A 13,127-nucleotide genomic window follows, 5' to 3' on the forward strand; every position below is an offset into this window, starting at 1 on the left:
CACACACACACACACACACACACACACACACACACACACACACACACACAATCCCCTGCACCTGTACTTTTGTCACCAGAGAGAGCGACTAGTCCAGTGTTAAACGTGTCCCTAGCCCTGAGCCAGCCCGAGCCAGTGTACTGCGTCTGTACTGAGGAGATGAGAGGGATGGGGAGGGACGGAGTCAGACAAGGTGCTGCTGCACCACAGGAACGCTGCCAATAGGAACTCAGTGACCCTCCTCATCTCTCTCCTCCCCGCTCTGCTATCTGGATAAGATTACACAGCACCACCATTGCCATGCTGATACCAGTGAATTACCCACCAGGGAGAGAAGGAAGATCAGGTCATGGAGGAGTAAATGGAAGAAGAGAAAAGGTGGAGCAAGAGAGGAAAAGGAGGAAAAAGATTAGAAAGGAGGAAAAACATCAAAACAGACAGAGGAAGAGGAAAGAGATAAAAGCAGAAACAGGCAAAGACACAAAAAGGTGTTTTCTTTATTTGTTGTGTCAGACTGTTGTGCCCTTAACACAGGGCTTCACCAACACCTACAGTGGGACTGTGACACTCCACAGTAGTGTGTGTGTGTGTGTGTGTTTGGGTGAGTGGACAAGGCTTGTGCGGGGGAAGGGACAGTCACTTTTTCTCTTTCTCCTCTTGATGTCTCCAGGCTGGCTTACTTCTTAGCTTTGCCCTGGGCAGCCACGGCCTCCATGGCCTTCTTCACAGTCTCAGCGTCTCCCAGGAAAGCCATGGGCTTGACGGGCTTCAGGTTTGCGTCAAGCTCGTACACGATGGGGATACCTGTTGGCAGGTTCAACTCCATGATGGCAGCGTCTGACATGCCTGACGAGACAGACAGAAAGACGTGTTAGGAGTGAGCAGAGGATAGTGTGTGAAATCAAGACTGATCATTCACATAGAGGAAATTCACATAAGGCAATGTATTTGACATGTGTATTCCCAGTGGAGGGGAAGTACAGATCCTCAAAGGCTGGTATATTTCTTAGCTAGTACCACCTTTGACAGGGGAGGTCGTCCATACTCCTCTTTCAGGGGGGCCACTAAGTAGCTTGTTTCAGCAGACGTTACCTTTCTCTGCCCTTTCCCTCTGCCCTCTTGTCACCCCCTCTCCCTCTGCAACCCTGCCACCCAGCAACCCTGTCTGCATCACCCCGGTCCCACCACTCCTGGAGAATGCAGAACCTTTCTGCAGAAAGGTCGTGTCAGTAACGGAAACCGTGCCCATGGCCTTTTCCACTGTGTCTGTCTGAGCTCCAGGGAGAGAGCCCAAGCTATTTATAGACTCCTAGTTATCTGGAAATGTGCCTTCAGAAAATATTTACACACCTTAGTTTTTCCACATTTGGTTGTTACAGCCTGATTTTTTTTTACACAGTACCCCATTATGTCAAAGTGGAATTATGTTTTGAGAAAAATATTTATATTCATAAAAAAAAAAAGCTGAAATGTCTTGAGTCAATAAGCATTCAACCCCTTTGTTATGGCAAGCCTAAATACGTTCAGGAGTAAAAATGTGTTTAACAAGTCACATAATAAGTTGCATGGACTCCATGTGCAATAATAGATTTTAACATGATTTTTGAATGACAACCTCATCTCTGTACCTCACACATACAATTATCTGTATTGTCCCTCAGTCGAGCAGTAAATTTCAAACACATATTCAACCACAAAGACCAGGGAGGTTATCCAATGCCTCGCACATTCATAGACTTGTCCTGAAGCCACTCCTGCATTGTCTTGGCTGTGTGCTTAGGGTCTTTGTTCTGTTGGAAGGTGAACCTTCGCCCCAGTCTGAGGTCCTGAGCGCTCTGGAGCAGGTTTTCATAAAAGATCTCTCTGTACTATGTTCCGTTCATCTTTGCCTTAATCCTGACTAGTCTCCCAGTCCCTGCCGCAGAAAAACATCATGTTGCTGCCACCACCATGCTTCACTGTAGGGATGGTGCCAGGTTTCCTCCAGACGTGACGGTTGGCATTCAGGCCAAAGAGTTCAATCAAACCAGAGAATTTTGTTTATCATGGTCTGAGAGTCTTTAGGTGCCTTTTGACAAACTCCATGCGGGCTGTCATGTGTCTTTTACTGAGGAGTGTCTTCCGTCTGGCTACTCTACCATAAAGTCCTGATTGGTGGAGTGCTGCAGAGATGGAAGTTTCTCCCATCTCCACAGAGGAACTCTGGAGCTCTGTCAGAGTGATCATCTCCCTGACCAAGGCCCTTCTCCCCCGATTGCTCAGTTTGGCCAGGCGGCCAGCTGTAGGAAGAGTCTTGGTGCTTCCAAACTTCTTCCATTTAAGAATGATGGAGGCCACTGTGGTCTTGGGGACCTTCAATGCTGCAGACATTGTTTGGTACCCTTCCCCAGATCTGTGCCTCAACACAATCTTGTCTTTGAGCTCTGTGGACAATTCCTTTGACCTCATGGCTTGTTTTTTTCTCTGACATGCACTGCCAACTGTGTGACCTTATGTAGACAGGTGTGTGCCTTTCCAAATCATGTCCAATCAATTGAATTTACCACAGGTGGACTCCAATCAAGTTGTAGAAACATGTCAAGATGATCAGTGGAAACAGGATGCACCTGAGCTCAATTTCGAGTCTCATAGCAAAGGGACTGAATACTTATGTAAATAAGATATTTCGGTTTAAAAAAAGTATACATTTAAAACAAATTCAAATAACATGCTTTTGCTTTGTCATTATGGGGTATTGTGTATAGATTGCTAAGCAAATTTTAAAAAAAATCAATTTTAGAATAATCAATTTGGCTACTACATGATTCCATATGTATTATTTCATAGTTTTTATGTCTTCACTGTTATTCTACAATGTAGAAAATGTAAAAATAAAGAAAAACCCTTCAATGAGTAGGTGTGTCCAAACTTTTGACTGGTACTGTGTATATATTTATATATAATGTATATACACTACCGTTCAAAAGACCACAGTGTATATATATATAATTATACATATTTATATTTATGTGACTGGGTGCATGTGGTGTACCATACTATGCCTACAGGCCCAGCAGCTGTATTCTCACTGAGCCACAGTAAGCAAACAGTTAGGTGATTAACTGTAATGTCATGAGTGTAGCATTACTTTAGTATTATCATTGTATTGTCATTACTACTGTGTACCATCATTACTACTGTGTATCATCATTACTACTGTGCATCATCCTTACTCGTTGCAGGCTGCAGACCTTTCAGTTTGTGCAGGGGCTATGCATCTGTTAGATCTGTGAGTCATGTGATGTTTGACAACATGCCAACATTCCTTGTGAAACATGAACTCTAACCTTTTCCCTGTACCTACCTCTCCCTATTCCTGAACACCCCCCCCCCCCCCGCCCACCCAGCAGCCCATAATACCAACCCTCTAAGTGCTTGACAATTCGCGGAGGCTGTTGCCGTGGCAGCGATGATGATGTTCTTGCCAGCCTTGATCTCAGGTACGATGACATCGTTCCAGTAGGGCAGGGCACGGGCAATAGTGTCTTTCAGGGACTCACATGTGGGCAGCTCACCGGGCTTCAGGCCTTGTAGCGCCTTGACTGGTGGGAGGACAGAACAGCATGTTGGGTTACACTGCTGAAATGTATCATCACAAAAGCAGGTGTGATGTAACATCCTAGAGGGTTGCAAATTAAACCTGGCAAAGCCTACGTAGTACCTCAAGCAGTGCATGTCAGAGAAGTCACCCAAGTCATAAACTGTTGTCTCGCTACCTCACAGCAAGCGGTACGGAGCGCCAAGTCTAGGTTCAAAATTCTCCTTAGCTTCTACCCCAAGCAATAAGACTGGTGAACAATAAGACTGCCCCCTCTCCTTTGTTTTACACTGCTGCTACTCGCTGTTTATTACCTATGCATAGTCACTTTACCCCTACCTACATGTACAAATTATTTCGACTAACCTGTACCCCCGCACATTGACTCGTACCGGTACCCCCTGTATATAGCCTCTTATTGTTATTTAATTGTGTTACTTAGTCTTAGTCTTGCAGGATCTCCTAAGCAAGTCATAAATCTCCTGAATATACTCCAACTGGTTTCCTTGTAAAATGGGAACATATTCCAGAGGTAGTTGCACGCAACGCTTTAAAATATATTGTCAGGTGTTATTATTCTATGTTAGCAGTCACAGACCTACAATGTGGTTCACAAGTCTGTTTGTGATGTACTATTATTCACCACCACCACCGGCCTCTTACTTCACTGATGATCTTGTGGAAGGCGTGGTCGTGTTCCATGGGGGAGGGGGATGTCGAAGGAACGACGCCAGATCTTGACCTGCTCCTCTCCGTGCTTCTCGGCTGTCTCTGCCTTGTTGAGACCTGTCAGACCGCCGTAATGGCGCTCGTTCAGACGCCATGTGCGGTACACGGGCAGCCACATCTGGCTGTGCCTCCAGGATGGTCCACAGGTCTTGACTGCTCGCTTCAGCACGGAGGTGTGGCAGATGTCAAACTTCATTCCGGCGTCCTTGATGGCCTTGCACCACGTTTGGCCTCTTCCAGGCCCTTCTCGCTGAGGTCGGCATCAAACCAGCCGCAGAATTTGTTGTACTGGTTCCACTCACTCTCGCCATGACGGACGATCACAACTTATGGGCAGTAGTCATGCTTGCAGTGTTGCTTTAAATTCCTTTACCAAACACACGAGACACGGCCTCCCTTATGGTACACATACACTCTGAGACCAACAGCCCCGAGCGACTCCTCTCACACTCTTTTATTAGCATTCTGGAATGAGGCCCTGCGTAGCAGCCGGGCGTAAACTGCTCTCCACCAATGAGAGCACTTCACCCCCTAGGGACAGCTAGCTCAGCCAATAGGGCAGGGCATCCCATGGACTGGAGGACATGTCCCAGCTGGAAGGCCAGAGGTCAGGGATTGAGCTAAAATAGCAACATGACTTTTAAACCGAGAGCTTGAAATAAAAGTGTAAAGATCAGAGTAAGCTGCTGCTGCTGAGCGCTGTAGAGTGCACAGGAGGCTGCTGAGGGAGGACGGCTCATAATAATGCATCAAACACATGTTTTTATATATTTGATACAGTTCCACTATTCCGCTACAGCCATTACCACGAGCCCATCCTCCCCAATTAGGGTGCCAACAACCTACTGTGTAGAGTTTTTGAGAGTTTCTGACATCAATAAAAGGCAATGGAATTAGTAATCTAACTCCAAAACTAGAACTGATACAGGCAACTGTACCATGCAATGAGGTAGTAGTGACTAGGGAAAAACAGACTAAAACATTCTGCCTCAACATGGGTTACGTTAGGGGAAGTTGTTGTTAATACACACATACTCTAGTAGTCCTACTGTATAATATCACACATACTCTAGTAGTCCTACTGTATAATAACACACATACTCCAGTAGTCCTACTGTATAATATCACACAATACTCCAGTAGTCCTACTGTATAATATCACCACATACTCTAGTAGTCTACTGTATAATAACACACATACTTAGTAGTCCTACTGTATATAACACAATACTCTAGTAGTCCTACTGTATAAAACACACATACTCTTAGTAGTCCTACTGTATAATATCACACATACTCCAGTAGTCCTACTGTATAATAACACACATACTCCAGTACCTACTGTATAATACACATACTCAGTAGTCCTACTGTATAATAACACACATACTCCAGTAGTCCTACTGTATAATAACACAACTACTCTAGTAGTCCTACTGTATAATAACACACATACTCTAGTAGTCCTACTGTATAATAACACAAATACTCTAGTAGTCCTACTGTATAATAACACACATACTCCAGTAGTCCTACTGTATAATAACACACAAATCTAGTAGTCTACTGTATAATATCACACATACTCCAGTAGTGCTACGTATAATATCACACTACTCCAGTAGTCCTACTGTATAATAACACACATACTCTAGTAGTCCTACTGTATAATAACACAACATTACTCTAGTAGCCTACTGTATATAACACACATACTCTAGTAGTCCTACTGTATAATAACACACTACTCTATAGTCCTACTGTATATAACACACATACTCTAGTAAGTCCTTACTGTATAATAACACACATACTCTAGTAGTCCTACTGTATAATAACACACATACTCTAGTAGTTTCTACTGTATAATATCACACATATCCAGTAGTCCTACTGTATAATAACACACATACTCCAGTAGTCCTACTGTATAATAACACACATACTCTAGTAGTCCTACTGTATAATAACACACATACTCCAGTAGTCCTACTGTATTAATAACACACATACTCTAGTAGTCCTACTGTATAATAAACACACATACTCTTAGTAGTATACTATATAATAATACACCATACTCCAGTAGTCCTACTGTATAAAACACACATACTCTAGTAGTCCTACTGTATATAACACACATACTCTAGTAGTCCTACTGTGATAATATCACACATACTCTAGTAGTCCTACTGTATAATAACAACAACTACTCTAGTAGTCCTACTGTATAATAACACACATACTCAGTAGTCCTACTGTATAATATCACACATACTCAGTAGTCCTACTGTATAAATCACACATACTTCTAGTAGTCCTACTGTATAAAACACACACACTCCATAGTCCTACTGTATAATAACACACATACTCTAGTAGTCCTACGTATTAATAACACACATACTCTTAGTAGCCTACTGTATAATAACACACATACTCTAGTAGTCCTACTGTATAATAACACACATACTCTAGTAGTCCTACTGTATAATATCACACATACTCCAAAGAACACACAATAGAAATGGTACTTATTCCCAGTACAACCACTATTGGGTCTCCACAGGACAACAGTCAGCAAATAAATACAGTCAGCAAATATTTATTTGGGATGTTTGAAATTCTATGTAGAAATGCACCAAGGTTTCAAACCGATCCTACCACGAATACTGATTCGGCTTTAAACTGAAAGAAAGTCAGGGCGGGGCCCAAACTATAGGGCCAAGTCAATCAATGCTCCCTTCTACCAATCAAAGTATGAGACACATTGAGAAAAGAGAGAAATACAATATCAGCAAATACAATAGTAATGGAACTCTGGGCATGTAGCCAATCTGCATATATTATATCACAAAAAATAATAGAGAGATAGAGGAATCACAAAGACAGAGAAAGACTGAGGATGCTGCCGTGAGAGAGAGCGAGAGATAGAGAGAAAAGCGCAGGATAGAGAGAAAGCAGGTAAAGCTGAAAGAGAAGGGAGTATGAGAGAGAAGTGGAGAGGATACTATGGGGCTGGGTGTGGAGGGGATGGGTGAAAACACTACTGTATTCAGGGCTGGCTTTCACTTTTTGGGGCCCTAAGCTAATTTATTTGTACAACATGGGGTGTAAAGAAAATGTTGCAGTTTCAAAGCAAGTTTATTGCAATTTTACACATTTGCCATGTTAATATGACTTCTGAGTGAGAGTGACTAACAAAATCAATGGGGGCCCCCTGGAGGTCAGGGTAATTTGACCATGATAACTACAAGTATAGATACCTGGCTAGACTCATTTACCAATCTAAAACATTTTAGCTGACATGGGCTAGTTGAGTGACTGTCAATGACTGACATGGGCTAATTGAGTGACTGTCAAAATGCTGATGCACAACCAAATGTCTAAATTGCACCTTGTATACTCTACTATTCTAACTCTCAACAGTAAGTTGAGCCCCCGACTGATTTATTAAAATGCCTGGGGCTTATTTTGATAATGCCTGGAACCGGCCCTGACTTTCCTTATGACTCAGCTTGCAGCAGCACCCCGCACCTACTGTAGCCTAGCAACCCTCATCCATCTCACCTTCAAGGCTTCTGCTTTGACAACTGTCAGCAAAATACACACATACAAGAGAGACACACAAACACACTTCAATTCATACACTCTCCTCAAATGTGTACAGGCAAAATGCATAATATACTGCACCTAAACATGGACTCATACCAGCCTGTTCTCTCACAAGATCCTCATACTATGCTTAAATGTATGGCAAGTCACTGTGCTATCCATTCTCTCAATCAACAGTCTGGGACAGTATAACATGTGTATCTCCCCCACCCCTCTCAGGAGGAAGTGGAGGAGGAAAAGGATGAAGTGGGTGTCAGCAGGGAGGAAGCAGAGTGTTATTGACCAGTTATGGTTCCCTCTTCACTCTGCAGCTGAAAGATAAGAAGCCTGTTTCTCTTGTTAGGGAATTAACATAACAATATAAAAAGACCATTCAACTTCTCTTCAAATTCCTCAGTGTCCCTTACAGCTAAGGCAATCATGAAAATGTATTTGAATTAATTTGACCTATTTTGTATAATAGATTAATTATCTATTATTATTATTATGATTATCTATTATTATTATTATCAATGCATTATCATCCCAAAAACACAAATACATCTTCACAGACATCAACATATTTATACACATTATCATTACAGCATCTGATTCAGAACCTCACAAGTATCTACAGGCACCAAACAGTAGCTTCCCAGCCATAATGTATAAATAAATATAAATAAATAAACACATACCATCCAGCCGCGTGTTCTGTGTTTATCAATGTAGGTTTTCTGTGGTCTTGGGTGTCGCTCTCTAATTGGCCAGCAGGGCAGTTGCTGTGTCACTGTATGAGGAGAAGCTGTGTATAATATCAATGCATAGGCTGCTGTAGAATCAGGACAGCCCATTTATTTTATTCCCCTACAGGGAGGACTGCGAGACCTACATTCAAATGAATGACTCCAAACTCAAGTCATCTCATGCGACTATTCATTTTTGTAGTCAAGGTTACTGTGTATGACAGAAACAGTGTAAAGAAACTAGAAACATGTTAACCTCCTTTGTACCCTCAAAAACACAAATATATCTCCATCTGCAACCTCTCCCTCCCCCTCTCTTTCCTTCTTTCCTTTCCTTTCTCCCTCTCTGTTCGTTGCAGTGTAAGCCTATCGATCCCGCATAGTCAGAGTTTGGGAATGCGCCTGCGTCAGAGCTCTCCCTCCTTGCTATAAAAGCTGGAGCCACTGCAGCAGCATCAGTCTGGGTTCTTCACCTGAGCCCTACAGACACATTGACACAGAGCCAGACAGAGCTGCCTGCCCTCCCAGCCCAGCCATGAGTGCCCTCGGCTTTGACCCTTACTACTCATCCTCCTCCTATCGCCGCTGGCACGTGGAGGGTGCCCCTCGCGGAGTGGTGACCAAGGGGAGGTCACGATCGGCCTTCTCCTCCCACGCCTCCCACGCCTCCCACGCCTCCCCCCTGAGCTCCCGTCTGCAGTACTCCTCTCCTGGCCAGGCTCTGCATTCATCCATGGCCTCTTCCTCCTCTGTGGAACTGGAGCTGAGCCAGGCGACCCAGGTGAGCTCTGAGTTCCGCACAGTGAGGACCCAGGAAAGGGCCCAGCTGCAGGACCTCAACGACCGCTTCGCTGGCTTCATCGAGCGTGTGCGGGAGCTGGAGCAGCAGAACCGTGCACTGGAGGCTGAGCTGGTGATGCTGAGGCAAAGGCACGGTGAACCCTCCCGCCTGGCGGCCCTGTATGAGCAGGAGGCGCGGGCCCTGAGGGCCGCCGTGGATGAGGCGCGTGGGGAGCAGCAGGCCGCCCTGGGCCAGAGGGAGCGTCTAGAGCAGGCCCTGAGCGCCCTGCAGGCCCGCTATGAGGAGGAGGTGGTGGCCCGCGAGGACGCGGAGGGCAGGCTGCTGGATGCACGGCGTGGGGCCGACCAGACTGCCCTGGCCAGGGCTGAGCTGGAGAAGAGGGTGGAGACCCTCCTGGACGAGGTGGCCTTCCTCAAGAAGCTCCACGAGGGGGAGGTGGTGGAGCTCCAGGCCCAGGCCCAGCTGGGGGCCCAGGTGGCTGTGGAGATGGAGGCAGCCACACCAGACCTGTCCGGTGCTCTGAGGGACATCCGGGCCCAGTACGAGAGGCTGGCGGCCAAGAACATGCAGTCTGCTGAGGAGTGGTTCCACGGGAAGGTGGGCTCCCTGACGGAGAGTGTTGCCCAGCACAGCGACGCAGTGAGGAGCTCCAGGGATGAGGCAGGGGAATACCGCCGGCAGCTCAAGGCCCACCTGCTGGAGATCGATACCTGCAGGGGCCTCAACAAGTCTCTGGAAAACCAGTTACACATCATGGAGGACAAGCAGAGCGCTGAGATCAGCAACATGCAGGTCAGTGGTGGTACTGCAGGATGAATTAAACAGCAAATCTGGATTGATGCAAATACCTCAGAATGAATGCAATCTGAATGTGAATTTATTTATGTTTAGAAACTGCTTACTAATAGGTAAATAACTATATCAGAATACAAGACACCAATAATGTTTTATATTTTGTGCCAAGTGGAACTGATTTAGTAATACAGAATAGGAACAAATAAGATTATTTTTAATACATTTAAAATTTCATCCATTCAGCCATTTTAGGCATATTATCTGTATTACCCACTGTAAAAAAAACTTTATCCACTTCATAACCTTTAAACGTCTCCCGTAGGACACTATTGGCCAGCTGGAGAATGAGCTGAGAGCCACCAAGCAGGAGATGGCTCACTACCTGAAGGACTACCAGGACCTGCTGAATGTTAAGATGGCCTTGGACATTGAGATCGCTGCCTACAGGTAGGATGCTATGAGGAGCACTGGCCAGAGCTTCAACTTAAACAAATATAATGTAATGATACTAATGCCAGTCCAGGTCAAGGAAAGCCTATTGCGCGTTTATTCTAAAATTGTATCTTTCCCATGATCCTTTACTTTTCCAGGAAGCTGCTGGAGGGGGAGGAGTCTCACTTCAGTGTGGGCGGGTCAGGGGGTATGTCCAGTGTCTATGGCCACACCTTGTCAGTCATGCCCTCCTTCGGCCGCTCCATGTTCTCAATGCAGTCTAGCCTGAGCTCTGGCACCCCCTACCTGATGACCTCACGCTTCCTCAGCTCCTCATTTGTCTCTGGAGAAGACATCATCTCTACCAGCCTGGCCCAACGGGACTCTGCCAGCCCACCACAGGAGGAGGAAGAGGAGGAGAAGGAGAAGGAGGAAGAGGAGGAGAAGGAGGAGGAAGAAGCAGAAGAGAAGAAAGAGGAGGGACAGGAGGAGGAAGAAGAGGATGGAGAGGAGAAGGAGGAAAAGGGAGAAGAGAAAGAGGAAGATGGGGATGAGGGAAGCGAGGATGAGAAGGAAGATGGAGAGGATGCTAAGGATGGAGATCAAGGTTAGCGTTAGAATATTTTCCCTCAAAGAATATTCTCTATTGTTGTTGTGTATTGCTTACATGCTGACATTTTTACAAACCTGTATACTAACTAAATTATTCCTCTTCTCAATTATTTCCTTTTTTGATACAGGTGGAGATGAGAAGGCAGAAACTGCAAAAGAGGATGGAGAGAAAGAGGAAGATAAGGACGAGGGTGGGGGGCAGGATGGAAAGGAAGGTGTGGAAGAGGAGGGGGTAGAAAAGGAGGGAGGAGATGATGAAGATGAAGAGGTGAAAGATGAAGGTAAAAGTGAGGAGAAAAAAGATGACGAAGCAGAAACCAAAGAAGAGAAGGGCGAACCAGAGATGTCCAAGAGTGAGGAGAAGAGAGAAAAACCTGCCGAAGAGAAAGACCAATCTGAAAAACCAAAGGCTAAAAAGTAAGTTTGTGGCCCAAGACCACACAAGCCAAAAGACAGTCTAATAAAACCTCAGCTCGGCAAACAGCAGAAATACCCAACATAATCGACTCCAGTGTGCTTGTAACAAGGTGCTCAATACAATGTATTTTAGTGCACTAATGCATCAGAATCAAGGTTATCTGCTAGCAGTTATAAATCAATAAAGTCAATAAAGGTCACACAATTCCTGTAGTGTGTGTGTAAGGGTGTGTGTGCTATGCCTGTGCAAGTCTGTGAGAGTGTGGTTTTGGATGGTTGAATAAATACTTTTGAAAGCCATGCCGAGTGTGTAATTGATTGTTTTTGTCCTTACACTGAATCATGCTGAATAACAACTCAGTAAACAGTATTTATAATAGTTTGGGTTTTATCATATTCAAGTTAGACCTGTTAAAACGCAACAACAAGGATAAAATGTTGAATATATCATTGATACATCTTGAAGGTGCTTAAAACCATGACCACATAGTTCACCACAATGTGAAAACATATAAGGGCTTTTGTTCATCATACATGACAGCAGGTCCTTACTCAATTCATTCATTCAAACATTAACAGGTTATGTGTCATGATTTATAAATACTTTGTAAATGTTGAAAAAAACTATCCATTGAATGGTTTATTAGCTGCTTGTAAAAATACATTAGAATACTGTTTAACTATGCTTTTTAGTGTCACGCCCTGACCTTAGAGTTCCTTATTATTTTCTATGTTGGGTTAGGTCAGGGTGTGACTCGGGTGGGAAAGTCTATGTTTTCTATTTCTTTGTTTTTTGCCGTGTGTGTTTCCCAATCAGAGGCAGCTGTCTATCGTTGTCTCTGATTGGGGATCATATAATAGTTGTCATTTTCCTTTTGGGTTTTGTGGGATCTTGTTTTCTGTTTAGTTTTTCTGCCTGACAGAACTGTGCGCTTTCATTTTCACGTTTGTTATTTTGTTTGAGTGTTTTTGAATATTAAAATCATGAACACTTTCCACGTTGCGTCTTGGTCCACTCTTCATACCACCAACGAGAGCCGTTACAATTAGCCTATCAGATATCTTTTAGGCCTAGAAGAGCCATCTTATGAGCACATCCATTAGTCTCTCTGGAACCTACAGCGCCTCCTTCTACTGTATCATCCCCCTTGTTTATCTTCCTCCCTCATCAGTTACTAATCATCTCAATGCACCACTCACACGCCCTCTACCCTCCCCTCCCTTCAAGAGAGTCTGCAGTGTGCTCCCTCTCCCTTTCTTAAATCTCCTTCCTTRTCTCTCATCTCTCTTTAACTCATCTCTCATCTCTCTTTAAGTACCCTCCAGATTGAGACTTTATGGCTTAAAGGAAAACTCCACCCGACAACTATTAGTCAATTGTTGATATAGTCCCAAAATCTTTCAAAATACAGAAAAACAGCCT

General features: G+C 44.4%; 1 protein-coding gene and 1 pseudogene across 1 annotated transcript; one reads left to right on the plus strand and one right to left on the minus strand.

Moving 5' to 3' along the window:
• Nucleotides 1–477: 477 nt before the first annotated feature.
• Nucleotides 478–4,701, minus strand: LOC111963981 (phosphoglycerate mutase 2-like; annotated as a pseudogene).
• A 4,418-nt stretch (nt 4,702–9,119) lies between these two features.
• Nucleotides 9,120–12,046, plus strand: LOC111963637 (neurofilament light polypeptide-like). The gene is made up of 4 exons (XM_023987156.2): nt 9,120–10,240; nt 10,566–10,690; nt 10,834–11,282; nt 11,416–12,046. The coding sequence occupies exons 1-4, from the start codon at nt 9,182–9,184 to the stop codon at nt 11,706–11,708; spliced, it is 1,926 nt and encodes a 641-aa protein (XP_023842924.1). The 5' UTR covers nt 9,120–9,181; the 3' UTR covers nt 11,709–12,046.
• The last annotated feature ends 1,081 nt before the right edge of the window (nt 12,047–13,127 follow it).

This window comes from Salvelinus sp. IW2-2015, linkage group LG5, assembly GCF_002910315.2.
Source record: "Salvelinus sp. IW2-2015 linkage group LG5, ASM291031v2, whole genome shotgun sequence".
NCBI classification, from domain to species: domain Eukaryota; kingdom Metazoa; phylum Chordata; class Actinopteri; order Salmoniformes; family Salmonidae; genus Salvelinus; species Salvelinus sp. IW2-2015.